The 19,780-nt window shown below is 43.9% G+C and overlaps 1 protein-coding gene across 1 annotated transcript in view; it reads right to left on the reverse strand.

Annotated features, from left to right (window-relative positions):
• The window catches only part of SUN2 (Sad1 and UNC84 domain containing 2), a gene marked incomplete in the record, with an annotated part of 201,639 nt that overhangs the window by 165,730 nt on the left and 16,129 nt on the right, over nucleotides 1–19,780 (reverse strand). The window contains 3 exon segments of the mRNA XM_073592532.1: nucleotides 2,034–2,171; nucleotides 12,835–12,992; nucleotides 14,116–14,233. Coding sequence (XP_073448633.1) covers nucleotides 2,034–2,171; nucleotides 12,835–12,992; nucleotides 14,116–14,219 — 400 coding nt within the window.

The raw sequence follows: 19,780 nt of genomic DNA on the forward strand, positions 1-19,780 counted from the left end.
TCTGATTTAGAACAGAGCATACACTTCACCCAAACTTTAAGGGCTTTGCAAACTCCCACTAAAGACTGCAGAGCCACTCCTACCAGTGAGAAGGATGCCTTAAAATAGCCTCTGACTTCTGCTGTGACAGATCTACCTGTTCTGGTGCGCAGATTTCTGTTGGCCCCCTTGCTCGTCCATCCTACATGAGGTCACCTACAATTGCCTGGGATGGATGAGAGACAAGGGCCGAAAGGGGTCAGTGCAGTACTCTCAGGGGATAGCAAAAGCATGTTTGGACAAAAGTCCTAAACCGCCCAAGCTACCCCGCCTTTAAATTTGTCAAAGCCGACAGCAAATCATAGGCAATGGAGGCAGGGGCGCAAATGCAATCTACCCATCACCTGTCGGGTCTATTGTCAGGAAGATCGCAATCGATGGTTGCCAACCCCCCTTTCTAAAGAAAGCAAAATACTTTCTTGTGTTAAAAAAGAGGTATAGACGAGAGAGGTATATACGAGAGAGCGAGCGAGAGCGAGCGAGCGAGCGAGCGAGAGACATGATTTTGCCCCTGTATAAATCATTAGTAAGACTTCATCTAGAAAATGCTGTTCTGAAAAAAGTGCAGAGAAGGGAAACCAAACTGATGAGAGGCATGGAGCCTCTGAATTGAACTTATTCTCTTGAGAAGGGGTGATTAAGGAGGGGGGTATGATCACCAGGTATAAATACATAAGCGGTCCATATAGTGAACTTCGTATAGAGTTTTTCACTTTAAGTTTGTCACAAAGGGCAAGCGGGCACTCTTTACGCCTGGAGGAAAAGAGATTTAACCTTCAAAATACAGAAAGACTTATTCACCGTAATAGCTCCCTTAAGAGTCAGCAGAATGTGTACTTAAAAGAGCTGGATTCCTAAAAGAACCAAACAATTGGATATTAACATTTATAGATAACAAAACCAGGAATTGTTGATCTAGGGAATATCAAATTGCCTTCTGGGGGATCAGGAAATATTTTTCCCCCCACTGGAGCAAATTGAACCATGTTTTAAAGGGTTTTTTGCATTCCTCTGGACCAATGAGTGTAAAGTTCTGTATATGGAAGTTTTCTATTTATTCTATTTTGTTTTTTTCCATGGGCTGAACCAGATGGTCTTGAGTCTTTAACTCGACTAAATATGTAATTATGTAACTATGTAAATATTCTTAACCTGTCCTGCCACCCATGCCTCTGATCTTTGCTTTCTTGTGGAGCTACCCCCACTGATAGAATCTTCAGGAACTTCAGGCATTTCCGCCCCCTCTGTACACTGTGGTTCTACCTACTGGACCTTACAATCACTAGTTTGTTCCACTTTCAAATGACAGCATTGCTGTAAGTTCTAGAGCCAATCTGCCTACATCTGAGGCTCTATACTAATCAATACAATAAACAAATGTTTACCTGTGCTGAGAACAGTAACCTCTAATATAAGAGAGCATCCTCAGATTAAAATAAGCCCCTTCAGATCTGCATAGCGCTTAAATAGTCTGACAAAGACACCTAGAGCTTTGGGGCTGACTTACATTTACGAGCTTAGATTTCAGTATTATTATGATAAAATGTTTCAGCCACCTAATGCAGGTTCCAATCGGATGTGTACAGTATGCATGACTAAAAATTAAATTTTATTTTTATAAAGTACACAAGGGGTAAAACCCATCAGGCATTTTTATCACCCATCAGTGAGATTTTACTTCCTGTCCCAAAGATAGATAAAAAATTCTTAAAGTCATCACCAGGACGGTGTCCCTATTGGAAGATTTCTCCTCACCACTTATCCCTGTGAACACGTTAAAATTTTGGATTTCCTACCACTTATTGTAGTGGAGACAATGTCATCAGGACAGATAGAAAGAGTAAATTTTCCCAGACAGCAACAGAGCATCACAGGGGATATTACACTTTTCATTCTATTCAACTAAGCAAAAAAGTTCTGTCTTTGCATAGTCTTTATTCCTTTGATAACACTCTTTTGAATAAGTAACAGAGATTCAAAACATGAGTCCTTACCATTGTAGTCCTCCTCTGAAGAATAACCAGAAGATGAAGGAGATTTGTCATACGTTGTCTGTCTATCTGACAAGCCATTCTTGCTGCTGAGGTGGGAAATATCTATCCCAAGCCTTTTCCGTACCAAGTCACTCTCTCCTGCAGAAGTCAAATTGTATAATAAGCAGATATTATGATAAAAGTTATCCTTATTTACCAAACCTGTGTGTATAATGTGCATATTTCCAAAGAATGAAAAAGAGCATTTCTCACCTATTAAAAGTGGGGTGTGTACTCCCTAAATTTGTAACTTGTAAAAAAAAAAAAAAAAAAAAAAAGGAAGAAGAATATATAAAGGGGTATCTATAAACTTTCAATCCAATAACATCTGGCCCAAAATTCCATTGTCAACAACCGTTCACCAAACAAGCAGACCAGGCAAAGAGCACATTAGTGGCAACCCAAAAAAAGTAGTAAAAAAAAAAATAGTAAAAAAATAGTAAAAGATCAGTGTGGGGTTAGGTTAGGGTCTTCATTATTGCCCGTTTCCCTGTTGGGGAGATCCACTTTAATATTTAGGGATGAGCACTCATTTGGCCCGGACACAGGTTCGGATAAAACTCTGCTTGTTTGGGAGTCGTGTCAGGTTTTTTTTTTTTTTGCCATCTGTGTCCCTTAGATAGATAAGATTTAGATAAGATTTATTGTCATTGTAAAACAAATCACAATTAAATTACATTACATGTAAGCCAGCCGCAGAGACCACTTTTATCCCAAAGAGGGCCGCCCGCCGTTTCTGAAAATACCAGTGTTTTGGCAGTTACCTGCTGCCATAATCCCTGTATTCTACGTCAAAGTACCGACGTACGGCGGTTTGTAAGTGGTTAACATAGTGCCGTATCGCAAAAAATGGCCTGGTTAGAAAGTGGGTAATTCCTTCCGGTTCTTAACTGGTTAAAGTGATAGTAAAGTCTCTATTTTTTTTTTTGTTAAAAATAACAAACATGTTCTACTTACCTGCTCTGTGCAGTGGTATTGCACAGAGCAGCCCAGATCCTCCCCTTCTCAGGTCCCTCTTTGGCTGTCCTGGCCCTTCCCTCCTGCCTAGTGCCCCCACGGCAAGCAGCTTACTATGAGGGCACCCAAGCCGAGCCACAGCTCTGTGTGTCCATTCAGACATGGAGCCCCAGCCTGGCCCCCCTCTCCTCATTGGCTCACTGACTTTGATTGACAACAGCGGGAGCCAATGGCGCCATGCTGCCATCTCAGCCAATGAAGAGGGAGAGTCCCGGGCAGCCGAGACACTCCTGCAACATTGCTGAATCAAGATAGGCTCAGGTAAGTATTGGGGCGGCTGAGGGGGGCTACTGCAAACTAAAGGTTTTTTTATCTTAATGCATAGAATGCAACAAAAACCTTCTGACTTTACAACCACTTTAAGGCTGTCAGCAGATCAGACTCTACAAACTCGACAGTGCCTAAAAATGGAGAGCAACTGAGCATGTGCAGAGCAAGCTGAGACAGTGTATTACTGGATTTTAAATAGTATAGGCACTTATTTATAATGTTTTACATAGCTATATCTGCAAAAGCGGCCAGTATTAAGTCTAGCAGGACCTAATTTTCTGACTAAAGTTCTGCTTTAATAAAAAGATTAAAAGCAAAAAAGAGGGGACAGCAGGCATTCTTGTGCCCTTACTGATTTAAAAGTATCAGGATCAGAATCCACAGTACCCTGAAGTAACTCTCAGGGTCACATAGATCAGTGGTCATCAACCCGGTCCTCAGGGCCCACTAACAGGCCAGGTTTGCAAGATAACTAAAATACATCACAGGTGATATAATTTACTGCTCAGTGATTTCAGTATTTTAGTCTGCATCTCCCCAAGGTAATACATGAAACCTGGCCTGTTAGTGGGCCCTGAGGACGGGGTTGATGACCACTGACATAGATGACCAACAGCCAAGAAATTTCCTTTTAAACCACTTGACCTTTGGACGATTTACCCCCTTCATGACCAGGCAATATTTTGTGATATGGCAATGCGTTACTTTAACTGACAATTGCGCAGCCTTGCGCAATTACCCAAAAATCCCAATGTACCCAAATAAAACATATGTCCTTTTTTCCCCACAAATAGAGCTTTCTTTTGGTGGTATTTAAACCATCAAAATGAAAAGTGATAAGATGTGACGCCAATGAAGTCTCTATTTTGGATCTATAAAAATTAAATAAAATATATAAAATAAAAGCTGCCCCTTTAAGTGATAAACCCACTTTCAATGTATTAAAATAACAGAAAAAAGGTAGGCGCTACTATATTAGTCCGTAACCAGAGAAACAACAAAATCTTGTAAAAAGTTCCATCAGTTTTAGCACAATCTTCATAGAAAACCGTGATGAAAGATATGTGCTGCTCATAAAACTCTTCATATAGAGGTCCACCAAAACGTGTGTAAAATGCACACTCACAACCATCAACACAAAGCACAATTCCTTATATTTCCAGCTTCTTATTCACCAATCATAATAGATCCAGAAGATCCTGTAGTGCTACAAAGTGTTCACCAACCCAGGCCCTCCAGATATCTCTCTCTCATGCAATGTCAAGAAAACTTTTAGGCTGCATTCACACCTGAGTAAAAACTTCCAAAAAATGCCCAACAAGCAAAATACCATTCATTTCAACAGCACCTGTTCACATCTTACCGTTTTATCGCCTGAAGCTCAAAAAAGTACACAAGCTTCTTTTTGGGCAGATTACAGGTGTTTTTCTGATTTTTACATTGGTGACCTTTTGATCTGTGCAAAATGCGTGACTTTCCACCTGAAAACTAAACGCTCCGGTGTGAATGCAGCCTTATTAAATTACTACACTATGATCCTTCATATTACTTCTTTTGGGTCCTTTTTTTGACATTGTAGAGCTTTCAGTGGGAAAAAGCCTTCAAATGCTTGTAAAAGGTAGTTTTTTTTTTTCACCATACTGTATTCTATGCAGTATGGAAAAAAAAAACCTTCTGCATGCAGCTCCCCCCGCAGCTACTCCTAAACACGAACCAGAGCCCAATTTTGATCCAGCAATGTGCACAAGAGCCGAGGTTCTCAGCTCTCTTGCACCTCATTGGCTCAGATACAGCAGCAAGAACCATTGGCTCCCGCTGCTGTCAATCGGAGCCAGTGATGAGGGAGCAGGGGGCAGGGCCAAGCCCCACTCTGTATGTCTTATGGACACAAAGAGTAGGACTCGGGAGAAGATAGCTTGCTATAGGGGCCCTCAGCAGGGGGAAGGAGCCAGGAGTGCCAGCAGGGGACCCGAGAGAAGGAAGATTGGGGCTGCTCCGTGCAAAACCATTGCACAGAACAGGCAAGTATGTCATGTTTGTTTTTCTCATAAAAATTAAAGTTACGTACCGGTAACGTCTTTTCCTGTAGTCTTTCAGGACAGCCACAATAGAGAGATAGTCTCCTCCCCTTCCTCTGGAAACACTGCGCCAGCCCATAAATTCTCTCCTCCCCTGCCGGACCTCAGTTCTTTCAAGAGTACCTCCGGCCAGCTGGGGAGACACAAGAACACATTAATAACATACCAATCAATATCATTACCATATTGCGTTCTGGTCTTTAATAAGACCCCCCCAAGCTTAGGGTGGGTAACTAGGGCTGTCCTGAAAGACTACAGGAAAAGACGTTACCGGTACGTAACTTTAATTTTCCCTTTTCGTCATTTCAGGACAGCCACAATAGAGAGGATAATCGAGCACTTACCAATTAGGGTGGGACTACAGCTTGCAGAACTTATCGCCCAAAAGCCTGCTCACCTGCCGCCACCAAGTCCACTCTGTAATGTCTAACGAAAGTGGAGTAGCTGGACCAGGTTGCTGCCTTGCATATTTGCTCTGGCGTTGCTCCAGCCTTCTCTGCCTGGGAAGTTGCCACTGCTCTGGTGGAGTGTGCCTTTATGCCTCTAGGGATCTCCTTCCCTGCTAAAGAATATGCCTGCCCAATAGCTAATCTAAGCCACCTGGCAATCGTGCATCGGGACGCTCTGAGACCCTTTCTGGCCCCAGAAAACAAAATAAATAGAGAATCAGACTTCCTTATTGTTTTAGTCATCTCTAGGTATTGTAGGATACACCTCCTTACATCTAAAAAATGAAATTTTAGTTCCCTTTCACCTGAAGGATTGGGACAAAACGAGGGTAGGACTATTTCCTGGCTTCTGTGAAAGCCTGACGCCACTTTAGGCAAAAAAGCTGGATCAGTCTTAAGGACTATCCTGTCTGGCAAAATAACACAAAAAGGAGGTCTAATTGATAACGCCTCAATTTCGCTGACCCTCCTGGCAGTTGTCACTGCTACTAAAAATACTGTTTTTAGGGTAAGCTCCCTTAACAGGCACTTGTCCAATGGCTCAAAGGGATTTCCCGCAAGGCTCTGTAAAACCAGAGATAGGTCCCACCCGGGAAAGGGAGGACCCCTGGTAGGTCTCTGTCTTGACAGTGCCTTAAAGAATCTGACCACCCATGGATTGGTAGCCAGAGACTTCTCCAGATAAGCACTGAGTGCTGAAACCTGACTTTTAAGGGTACCTACAGATAAACCCTTGTCCGCTCCACACTGCAGAAACTCCAACACAGCTACGGGACTCTGCACCGAGAAGGAGTTTTCTATGCACCATTTGTTGAAAAGGAGCCAGACCTTTTTGTAGATCCTACATGTCTCCTTTTTCCTACTGTTGAGGAGGGTAGAGATTAAGCTCTCCGAAAACCCCTTGGATCTTAATATACCCTCCTCAGTAGCCAGGCCGCTAATTTCCACTGCTGCACCTGTGGGCAGAGGACTGGACCCTGCGACAGAAGATCCTTTCGAGGTGGAAGGAAAAGGGGCGGCTCCGCTGCTAACTGACTGAGGATTGAAAACCATGCCCTTTTCGGTCAATGTGGAGCTACTAGAATGAGAGAGGTGCTCTCTAGTTGAAACTTCCTCAGAACCGCCGGTAACAGCACCGGAGGAGGGAAGGCATAGCATGTCCTGAAATGCCAATTCTGGGACAATGCGTCCACCCCCAGTGCTCCTTCCCCTGCATTTAGGGAGAAAAACCAGGGGGTTTTCGCGTTGTCTTTTGAAGCGAAAAGATCCACTTCCGGGGGTCCCCATTTCTTGGATATGAGATTGAAGACCTCCTGGTTGAGGGCCCAATCTCCTTCCTTTAGACTCCTCCGGCTGAGGAAATCTGCGATTATATTCCTCTCCCCTCTCAAAAAAACCGCTGAGAGTGAGAGGGTGTTGGACTCGGCCCAGCTTAGAATATCTTTTGCTAGGGCCAACAGACTTCCGCTCCTGGTGCCTCCCTGCTTGTTTATATAGGCCACGGTGGATGAGTTGTCCGACCGTACCTGTACATGGTGGCCCTGGAGTTCCTTTTTGAAAAATCTGAGGGCTAGGCCTACTGCCCTCAGCTCTTTCCAGTTGGAAGACCTTTGCAGTTCGTCGCCCTTCCATGTGCCCTGCGCTAGAAGGGATCCCAAATGTGCCCCCCAGTCTTTGCCACTTGCGTCCGTGGTTACGATCTGCGGGACTGGGATAAACCACAGACGTCCCTGTGACAAGTTCACTTCCTTCCTCCACCACCAAAGAGATCTTTTTATTTGATGGGGAACCTGTACTAAGGTGTCTAGATCCCTCTGACTGTGGTCCCATACTCTTAGTACATATGACTGCAGGGGACGAAAATGTAATCCTGCCCACTGCACAGCTGGAAGAGTAGACGTTAGAAGGCCTAACGTTGACATTATGGACCTTTTTGACACCAGATGGTTGCACTGGAGGGAGAAAACTGCTCTGTCCAGCTTTAGAATCTTTTCCCTTGGAAGGAAAACTCTCAAAAGCGTAGTGTCCAGCAGGTATCCCAGGTACACAATGCGCTGTGAGGGAATGAGACTGGACTTTTCTAAGTTCAGCAGCCACCCCAACCCTGTTAGTACCCGTTTTGTAAGATCGAGGTCCTTGATCAACTGTTCTGGGGATACTGCAAATAGGAGCAGGTCGTCCAGATAGGCTATGACTGACACCCCCTGGAGTCGCAGGAAGGCCAACGCCTCTGCCAGTACCTTTGTGAATATGTGGGGCGAGGAGGATAGCCCGAAAGGCAGTGCTTGAAACTGTAGATGCAGTATTGTACCTTTCAGGTCTATTGCTAACCGGAGAAACTTTTGGGAGGTTTCTGCGATAGGGACGTGTAAATATGCGTCTCTGAGGTCCAGAGACACCATGTAACCGTTGTGTGGCAGCAGGGCCCTGACCGTAAAAATTGACTCCATGTGGAATCTTTTGTAGCAAATTGACCTGTTTAAGGGTTTTAAATTCAGAATCAACCTGAATTTCCCTGAGGGTTTTTTCACCACAAATACGTGGGAATAGAACCCCTCTCCTTCCTGCCCCTTTGGTACTCTGTGAACTACGTTCTGAATCTCCAGTTTCTTCAGGGCGTCTACCAAAGCTTCGGCCCTTGCTGTGCAGGTGGAAAGCTGCGTAACAAGGAACCTTTGCGGGGGGGGCTTTGAGAATTCCAAGAGATACCCCCTTCTTATGACCCCCAGGATAAATCGATTGGGTGAGAGGGTCTCCCACTGTGGAAGGAAGGCCCCCAATCTTCCTCCCACCGTGCCTAGAGAGTCATTGATCTTTGCAGGCTTTCTCAGGAGGGCGAAAAATTGCCCCTCCTCTGCCCTTGCCTCTTTGGCCCCAAGTTTTCTTCCCTCGTTTGGGAGATTCCTTGCCTTTTTTCGGACGAAACCCCTTCCTTGCCTGAGCTGGGGCTTTCCGTTTAAGCGGAAAGGACTTCTTTTTGTCCGCTGTACGGTCTAAGACCGTCTCTAACCCAGGGCCAAAGAGTAGATCACCTGTCAGGGGTATCCCGCACAATTTGACTTTAGAGGCGGTGTCCCCCGGCCAAGTTTTCAGCCAGAGCGCTCTTCTGGCCGAATTTGCCAGCGCCGCTGATCTGGCCGACACACGGACTGACTCTGCCGAGGCGTCTGCAATGTATGCGATTCCTCGCAGAATCGTGGGGAACGAAGCTAGGATAGTTTCCTTGGCTGTGCCAGCTTCAATATGCTCCTGAATCTGGAAAAGCCAATGTTCTAAATTGCGGGCTACCACAGTAACAGCCATTTCTGGCTTTAAATTACCCACAGTTGAATCCCACGTCTTTTTTAGAAGTGAGTCTATCCTCTTGTCCATGACATCCGACAAGGCCCCCATATCCTCGAATGCCAGGTCTGTGTGTCTAGAGACCTGAGAGAAGGCGGCGTCCAATTTGGGATTTTTATTCCAAATGGACCCTGGATCCTCTGAAAATGGGAACCTTCTTTTAAGGGAGCTAGAAAAAAAGGGTTTCCTCTCAGGATCCTGCCACTCCTTTTTAATCGTTTCCACCAGAACTTCATGTACTGGAAAAACTTTTCTTTTTTGATCTCCCAAGCCCTTATACATAAGGTCATGGAGGGATAGGGGTTTCTTATCCTCGTGTATACCGAGGGTTGTATATATTGCCCCTAAGAGGTCTTCCACCTCATCCAGGGACAATTTATACCTGGAGATTTTTCTGGACTCCCCGTCCTGGTCTTCCCCTTCTGACTCCTCATGGGAGTCAGATGTGCCACTGTCCGGTTGCCTCAGCTCCACCCCAGAAGGGCCTGACATTTCCTCTGCCATAACTAAATTAGAAGATCTGGCAGGTGCCGAGCCCTGAGCATGAGGCGGGGTTGTATCCTGCTGAATGGGTTTAGAGGGAAGCTGAAACGTCTCAAAAAACGTTTTAAAGGATGAAAAGGTGGATGACAGCTCCTTCACAGAAGCTGCCAAACCAGACTGCTGTTCAGATTCCCTTTCCTTAACCAGGGAGTCTATGCATTCTTTACACAAAACCTTAGTCCATGCTTCCCCTAAACTGTCTCTACAAGAGGCACACTTCCTTTTAGAGACATGAGTGGACTTTGTTTTTTCTGTAGATTTCTGAAATTACATACAAAAACCACATATTACATTCAGCATGTTTAAGTGGAAACAACCCTGTGAGTGTATCAGAACCACCTTAAGGGAACTGCGCACACCCCCCCACCCCCTGACCACCCAGGGGGTCTGCCCCCCCCTCTAAGTAAGGAACCATACATGAGGAGGAGCAATCCTTAGATAGAGAGGACCCTTCCCCAGGGAACTCTTACCTTTGGAAAGCTGGAGATAGCGTCCGTATGAGTTGCAGCATCTGCCTCAGACATGACTGCAGGTGGTTGCCTGTGTAGAGTCTCACACTGTCTCCACGTGTAGCGACTCACTCCAGCCTGAGCCCGGCCCCCTATCAGCACCGCGACCCGGAACCGGAAGTCGCGGGTCAAAGGGAAAGCGTCCGCCCCCCCCACCGGAAATGACGTCACCTGTCGTCCGGCCCGCTGGTTCCAAATTTTGCGGCCTGTACAGAGTACAGGGAGAGCGGACAGTCTCCATGCTGCGGCCCTGTGGACGCGATAGGGGTCCCCCATGACCTGATGCCGCGCTCAGCAAGGAAGGGGTGGCTTCAGCTGCGGTAAGCACCGCCACTCTTTATCCTGGAAGCCCCTGCTTCCCTAGGGATGTTTCTTTAAAAAGAAAGGCCACAGTCTCCCTGACTGCACCCGGCCTGGTTCCTCTGCACAGTGTCTCCCCACCGGAGGAAACACTAATAACTGAGGTCCGGCAGGGGAGGAGAAAATTTATGGGCTGGCGCAGTGTTTCCAGAGGAAGGGGAGGAGACTATCTCTCTATTGTGGCTGTCCTGAAATGACGAAAAGGGAAAAAAGCTTTAAGAATCAATTTAAGCCTTAGGTCCACATCTATTCTGATAGCTAGACCTTGTTTTTAGTCTCCCCTGTGCACAGGCCTTTATATACATGTGAGCTGACTGAACTTCAGTGCTCACTTTTGCACTCTGCAGTGGGAGCCTGCTGCTGGGTGAAAAGGCTGAGCTTGTGAACAGGGCCATTTGCAATCACCAGCAGGAGACTCAGTGGGGTTATTTGCGATCACCTGCAGGTAGAAAGAACCATAGTGGATGTTTTGAATGGGGCTTCCTGCCTGCAGCTACTCACAGGGAACTTGGCTGTGTCTCCAGCAGGTAATCGCAAACAGTCCCATTCGCAAGTGTGAATGAAGCCTGACCTGAGTTCAGCTAGTTGAACAGATGTTTTGTTCATTAATGCTACGGATTTGCTGACAAAGTACTCCTGCATTAAAATGGTGTTTGTTTGCTGCCTTGCTGAATAAAAGAACAAACCTGCTTGGACTGAGTGTTCTTGTCTCATGCATGGTTTACAACTGCTACTATACATACACACACACACACACACACACACACATATAAAAAAATATTTAAAGTTCCCTGTATCTCTCTTCCTTCCCCTATTCCAGCACTTCAGCCTCCCTCAATGTCTTTGGCATTCAACACTTCTGGGAGTGTCAGATGTTTGTGTCCCCCACTGCTTGGTGGGATCCCATCTTAAGCCCTTCACAGCTGTTGAGGTCCTATAGGGGTCATCTGGTGCACAGTGGGGGATCCAGGTAGCCAACATTCTCCAGAAGTGTAGAATGCCAGACACTGATAGAGGCTTCAATGCTGGAATTGAGGGGAGGTAAGAAACAGTGAGTATAATACCTCTCTTGCAGGAAACTTTGAACCATTTTTTTGTGTTTTTGATAGGGTCTCTAAGCGACTGAGAATATTATATTATGCTCATATCAGAACACTATTGGGCTGCTTTACTCAAGAAACTGAAAATCTTCACACAATAAATTTAGTGAATATTCACTTCAATTATCTAATCATGTACAAATGAAGTAACAGGAATTTTCTTTTAACATGACTGGATAATCACAATGAATATTCACACAATTTGATTTTAATTATTTTAGTACATTAGACTCCACATATATAAGGAAAGCATCCTGTACCGCATAAAAGTACTTTCTTCCTCATTATAAAGTATAAGAAAAGTACTAAAGGGTAACACAAACAAAATGTTCATGAGAATTCCCAGTCAGCAGATACAAGGTGGTTTGTAGTCTCATGTACTACCCCAGGATCCCTTCAAGGTTCTTTTACAGTTTTCAAATCATCTCTAAAAAGGGGAACTTAGCATCAGAAATTGGGATAGAATGAAATCCCTTTGTAGAATCATGTGCAAACAAATATCAAGTATGCTCCTGTATTTTTTGTGTTTTACAGTATTTTTCCAAATCCATTTTTTTTTCAAATCAAACATCACAGGCATCTGCAACAAGCATACAAAAGGCTCTGCCATGGCATTCTCTTGTGTTGTTATTATTAGATGCTAAGGGGGCTTAACGTCATAAGCACTATTATCTGGTTGGACCTCGTAATAACACTTCCCTAATCTGACTAATCAATTAGCGGTAAAAGCAGATGATCGCAGAACAAGGATCAGACTCCTATACTGACTGGCACATAGTAAATAAAAACTATATACTCTATGGGGCTGAACTGAGGCACGTGCATTACTGTCCACTGACTAATGAGATGGTTAGCAGAACTTTCAAAATAAAGAATCCTTCTACGAACATAATATTAATATAACATTATTTAACAGAGGTGATGATCAGTGTGTGGTGGTTAACTTATACATTTCTGAATTCTTTAAAGTCATGTTCTTTCTAGCTAATATATAATTCTAATCATAATTAGAACACAGAAAATATTTGTCACTTTTTATCTGTCAACTAAAATCATTTTAATTAATCTGCACAACAGCAGCATAGTAAAATTACCCCATGTAGATCCTTCATAGTCTGTTTCCTTTAGGGCTGAAGACAAACCACCGCGGTCCCGACTAATATATGTAGATGTCTCACTGTAGTATGTATGCTCAGTGGTCGGTTGGGGGATGGGAGCTTGTTTGATGGTGGTCACTTTTCTCCTTGTACTCCTGCATAGTAAACATTTTATAAAAATATTTTCAAGGTTTTTGACTAATGTGCTGCAAGATCAATGACCCCATAAACACTTGGGTAACACCAGGACTCTTGTAAGGCTAGGTTCACACCATTCCAGTTTCCCTTCGGCTGCGTTTGTGCAGGCACAGCAGTCCATTCTCTTAAAGGAGCTGCTGTGTGTGTGGGAAACCTTTTCTAAAATCGCAGCCACAGGGAAACTGTTATGCATTCCCAAGCATGGGAAAATGAGCTGCAGTTTCCAGTACATGGGGCTGCCATTATGAATTAGTGGTACTTTTGCGCATCTGCAAGTTTTTCTGTGGGTGCAGTAAAGCTTGCAATTTACACACAGTCCCGCACCTGCATAGATGTGAACCTAGCCTAACTGTGATTCACGTTAGCAGTCTGAACTGTTTCCCCATCTAATATTTTGCAAGCATATAAGTGTCATTATCTTGGTGGAACCACAATACTAGACTTCAACTGCAGATAGTGCAGAAATTGATTATATAAAAAGACAGGGAATGTGTTGCTGTGTTGAAAAAGGAGAAAAAAAAATCAAAAATTCCCGAAATTCCCTTTTAGGGCTAAACTTTATTATATGGCATTTTGTTTTATACAACTGGTCTAAAATAGTAATAAGATACACATGAATGGCTGAAATTTCTATATATGCCATTTTTCCGGAGTAGCTTCCAAAAGATATGTATTGAGTTATAGTCTCTGTGATATTTGCAGCTTTGTGTACATTGAAGTATTTATCTAAATGGGTTTATACATGTACAAATGTGTGCTTATAGTATAAACCATATTCTGTTTACATTAACGTTAAAGGAAATGGTGACTCAGAAATGAGAGAAGAGATGGCTACATCTTGTTTTTGTGCATATTATAGAAGTGAACATGTGTGATGCTGAAGACCACACCGTTTCCTGTGCTAGTGCTGTTTCCTCTCTGCATACCACAGGATGTGACAGTGAAGGCTGCTCTATACCTCTTGCTTGCCAAATGTTCCTATGTACACACCTAGTGGGCCAAATGTTTAACAAAGTGTATTAGGACAAATGCACTGCATGGGGAATGCCAATCCACATAGATCACTAAACAAATACTAACCTGACAGGACTGTCTCTATACAACACATGACTCTCCAAGCTGCTAGTGCTGTTCCTGTCATCTTCCTGATCCAGAGTGCTGAGACGCTTGCTGCGACGTGACATCTTCTGCTATACTGCTAAAAACAAAGGAATACTGTTCAGTATGAAAAAAAAAATAAAAAATCTAAGTGGGAATTTTTTTTTTTTACAATAAATAGGTACTTTATTTGAAAAGAAAGGTACATTACAGCATGACTGAAGATCAAAAAGTGTGCCAACACAATGTATTGTCAATGCAAAAAAGTGGGAATTTTTATACAGAAACTATACACAAAGAATGCGCAGAGAATATACAGGGACACATGCAGAATATTATTTGCATTTTATTAACACTGAAGTAACAAAGCCAGTAATCATTTTTCTGTATAACTGGACATTGAAAGTTTTTTTAAGCCAATTTAAACCTCAGGCTCTAATCATGTGCTTTAAAAGAAAAAACAAACAAACACACACACCCACCCACCCACCCACACCATCGGAATCCATGCTTCCTGCATTTAGATTAGGGACCGGGCGCAAGGATTAAGGGGGGGCGGTGCCCCTGCACCCCATATGGACAGGCTGCCACTGGCTAAATGCATTATCCACAGCATAGGCTGCTGTAAAAACTGGTACTTTAGTCTAGATTTGCATTTTGCTACAAAAAAAAAAAAAAGGAGTTCTCTAAAATGTTGCTTAAAGCGATATTAAACCTAAAAACATAAACATATATGTTGTGACAGTAATAGGTATGCGACAGGTACTCTATAAGACCCCAAATCCCTCCTTTGCCCTTAAAAGCATTTGATCACACCAAGTTCGGTGTTTTTGAATGCTTTAGATTTTTTTAAAATGGCGCCGTTGATATTCGGGTAAACCGGAAGTCAAGTTATCGCTTCCGGGTTACCATAGTGGAGAGCTGACCCTAGCTTTGTTTGGCTGTCCGGACAGACGGTGGACGCACCTGCTGGTCGTTCGCATCTCCCGGTGGCACGAGAGAGCCTGAGCAAACTGCAGAAGGTGGTGGAATGTCCCCTCCTGCTGCTTGTAGACGGCAATCTTGTGGCTAGTTAGCCACTAGGATTGCTTTTGCAAAATAACGGCTCTAAAAAAATAGTACCGGGTGATGCCTGCAGCTGCAGGCATCATTCTGGTATAACCACCCGAAGTTCAGCGACATACGGGTACGTCGCTGGTCAGCAAGTAGTGATTATGTATCCTACTTACAAAGCGTACACGCTAGGATTAAAATATGAAAAAGCGGAGAGCCTCCAATATACACCCTACTATTTTCTCTTTTATTGCCACTCAGGTAAGCAATGGGTTTCCAGCTCACCAGTTTGTAAAGCGGGAGAGTATTCCCAAACACACCCACTTTAGGCTTCTTGCTGTTTGCCAGAACTACAGAGAAGTGCACCTTGTCTTATTCAAACGCTAAAATTGAAAGGTGTTGGTAATGAGGGCAAACCCCCTCACTCACCAAGTCAGTTTAAAAAAAATCTCAGGTTGTTCAGAACCCTTAATAGTTGAGAACTCAAAAGGAAGTTTGATAATACACTTGTAAAATCAGATTTGGCTTTCTTTGGGTAACATAGTTACATAGTAGGTGAGGTTGAAAAAGACACAAGTTCATCAAGTCCAACCTATGTGTGTGATTATATGTCAGTATTACATTGTATATCCCTGTATGTTGCAGTCGTTTAGTTGCTTATCTAATAGTTTTTTTAAACTATCGGTACTCCCCGCTGAGACCACCGCCTCTGGAAAGGAATTCCACATCTTTGCCGCTCTTACAGTAAATAACCCTCTACGTAGTTTAAGGTTAAACCTCTTTTCTTCTAATTTTAATGAGTGGCCACGTGTCTGGTTAAACTCCCTTCTGCGAAAAAGTTTTATCCCTATTGTGGGGTCACCAGTATGGTATTTATAAATTGAAATTATATCCCCTCTCAAGCGTCTCTTCTCCAGAGAGAATAAGTTCAGTGCCCGCAACCTAACTTTCCTTATAACTAATATCCTCCAGACCCTTTATTAGCTTAGTTGCCCTTCTTTGTACTCGCTCCATTTCCAGTACATCCTTCCCGAGGACTGGTGCCCAGAACTGGACAGCATACTCCAGGTGCGGCCAGACCAGAGTCTTCTAGAGAGGGAGAATTATTTTATTTCTGGAGTTGATCCCCCTTTTAATGCATGCCAATGTTTGCTTTGTTAGCAGCAGTTAGCAGCAGCTTGGCATTGCATGCCATTGCTGAGCCTATCATCTACTAGGACACCCAGGTCATTTTCCATCCTAGATTCCCCCAGAGGTCCCCCCCCCAGTGTATAGATTGCATTCATATTTTTTCCACCCAAATGCATTAATTTTATATTTTTCTACAATAAACCTCATTTGCCATGTAGTTGCCCACCCCATTAAATTTGTTCAGATCTTTTTGTAAGGTTTCCACATCCTGCGGAGAAGTTATTGCCCTGCTTAGTTTAGTATCGTCTGCAAATACAGAGATTGAAATATTTACCCCATCCTCCAGGTCGTTTATGAACAAAATAAATACAACTGGTCCCAGCACAGAACCCTGGGGGACCCCACTACCCACCTCTGACCATTCGGAGTACTCTCCATTTATCACCACCCTCTGAACTCGCCCTTGTAGCCAGTTTTCAATCCATGTACTCACCCTATGGTCCATGCCAACGGACCTAAACATTTATGGTGAATTGTGTCAAATGCTTTTGCAAAATCCAGATACACAACGTCTACGAGCCTTCCTTTATCTAGATGGCAACTCACCTCCTCATAGAGGATTAATAGATTGGTTTGGCAAGAACGATTCTTCATGAAACCATGGTGATTACTGCTAATGATACCGTTCTCGTTACTAAAATCTTGTATATAGTCCCTTATCATCCCCTCCAAGAGCTTGCATACTATTGATGTTAGGCTAACTGGTCCAATTCCCAGGGATGTATTTTGGGCCTTTTCTCCAATCACCTGGTCCCATTCCAGTCATAAATAAAAAACAAAGGCGCCTCTAAGTGCAGAAGAAAAGCAAATTTTAATGCCCCAACTGGGTTCAAAAACACTTACAGGATGGAAGATATGATCAGGCACATCATTAATATGGCTGCATTGGAAGGGGTCACGGTGGAAGAAAGCCTTCAGGGAGATGTATGTGGTTGTCACTGACAGCAGCGAGGTGAAGCACTGGAAGCCGCTGTGAAGCCGGCGTCGTCAGCGGGGAGTGACGGCGTACCCGGAAGTGATGTCATCCACGGAGCCGCTCATCTCCCCCTCCTCCCTCAGGTTAGGGGGGCTATAGCATACTTCCAGTAATATTTTCCCCTTAGCTTCATCCTTTTGGAGCTCTACCCATAAGGATTCCACCTCCTCTCTAGCCCCCTTAGTGATGTCATCCCTCACATTCACTTGTACATTATTCTTGATATATAGGCATACCCCTCCCCCTTTTTTACCCTCTCTATCCCTGCGATAAAGGGTATACCCTTGAATGGTTGCCAGCCAGCCAATCATGAGAGTTGAACCAGGTCTCTGAAATTCCCACAAAATCCAAATTCTTCTTGTACAACAGTATCTTTAGTTCACCCATCTTGTCCGCCAGGCTCCTGGTATTGGTGAACATGCCACAGAGTTTAGACCAGTCGCTATCCTCTCATTGGGTGTTCCAAGATTGCAACTAGGACTTGTTACTAGAGCTGAGGAAAAAATCTATTTAAATCTTAAATCGAGTTGAGAGGTCAAATCGATTTTTTTAGATTTTTTTTTTTACACTGCGGGCAGGAGTTTTTAGGGCGGACTAGGCCGAAGCTGCGGCCTCGCCTAAAAACCCCTGCCTGCAGCTCCCCAGGACCGGCGCTGACACGGCGTCGGTCCTGAGGAGCTGCGGGCAGGAGTTTTTAGGTAAGGCCGCGGCTTCGGCCTAGTCCATGAGGCCGGACGCCACTGACTAGGCCGAAGCCGCGACCTCGCCTAAAAACTCCTGCCCGCAGCTCCTCAGGACCGTCGCGGTGTCCGAAAAAAAAAAACTCGATTCGAATCGTGTTTTTTTTAAGAAAATCACAGATTTTTTTTTTTTGGAAAATCTCCCAGCCCTACTTGTTACTATACTTACCTTGGGTTTATGTGCTTTAGTCAACCTAACACTAATGCCCCCAATACTCCCCTCTGGAATATGTTCTGCGCTGACTATCTCTACATCTGGGCCCTCCCCCCCATTGCCTAGTTTAAAAACCCCTCTAACTTCTTGGCCAGCTAGTCGGCCCAGTCCTCCAGGAACCCAAACCCCTACTTAAAAAAACAAATACTGAGAAAAAATGTAAAATAATGGATTATTTTCCCTGCATACTTTTGCAAACAATCAGATTTGCTGCACCATATTCTTTCTGGCAAAGAGATCTTGCTTATTGACTATACAATGATTTACCACACCTGGCTTCAACTTTAGGCTCCTTTTCCACGGGCACTTCTGTTAATCTGGATCAGCTTTAGCGGGGGATCTCTCCGCTGAGCAGGTGGATGACAGGTCTTTGCTCTTCTATGCAGAGTGGACATGGACACAGTCCCGCTCTCCTCTATGTGGTAATCGGATGGAACGGATCGCCTGTTCGTTTCCATCCAATCTGATGGACGGATGGGGAATAGGACCACCATCCGTCTGTTTTTGGCGGACAGGATTCGATCAGATGGTGGCGGGTGTCAGCGGACATCTGCCACTCTATAGAAAAGACTGGTGGGTCCAATCAGGTCCACCTGAAAAACCAACAGGGGGACCTGATCAGACAGCCCGTGTGAAAGGGGCATTAAAGTGGCTGTAAACCTTACAAGAAATGTAAGTATTATACTCAGCGCTGCTCCAATAAACAATATATGCTAAAGTGCATACATTAATATAATCAATATCATAGTATTAATTAACAATGTAAAGTGCTCAGTGTAATTTTAGTGCAAAAACATATAAAGTGTAATCATATAAAGTCCATCCATATAGCTATATGGTGTGTTGAACTTGTGCAAATAAAAGCCACCTTGACGTGCAAACAATCGTCCCTTGGTCTCCTTCACTTGACACGTTTCCCCCACTCCACTGGGCGACTTCGGAAGCTTCTTTAAAGATATCGGTGGAAGAAAGGTGATATTTTCACCCATACATAGCATACATCCAGCAGTCCTAGTCATTGACGGGAGGCGATATTCCAACTACAATACCAGGCGCATTTAAAGATTACGGTTGGTGAGTGGGGACCCAGAAGGGAAGCACGGAATGTCACCAAGATCTACACCAACTGTATAAGTTGCACAAGTTCAACACACCATATGGCTATATGGATGGACTTTATATGATTGCATTTATATTAAAACTATATGTTTTTGCAGTAAAATTACACTGAGCACTTTACATTGTTAATTAATACTATGATATTGACTATATTAATGTAGGCACTTTATCATATATTGTTTATTGGAGCAGCGCTGAGTATAATACTTGCATTTCATTCACTTGGGGCTTTTTTACTTTGCACTACAGCAGCAGCCCAAAGTAAACATTTGTATCGTTATTTAACTTCATTTACATTGTCTCCATAGCGCAGGTTTTTTTCATTTTTATTTGTAAACCTTACATAATCCCAGT

The sequence above is a fragment of the Aquarana catesbeiana genome, linkage group LG07, assembly GCF_042186555.1.
Source record: "Aquarana catesbeiana isolate 2022-GZ linkage group LG07, ASM4218655v1, whole genome shotgun sequence".
Lineage (NCBI taxonomy): Eukaryota > Metazoa > Chordata > Amphibia > Anura > Ranidae > Aquarana > Aquarana catesbeiana.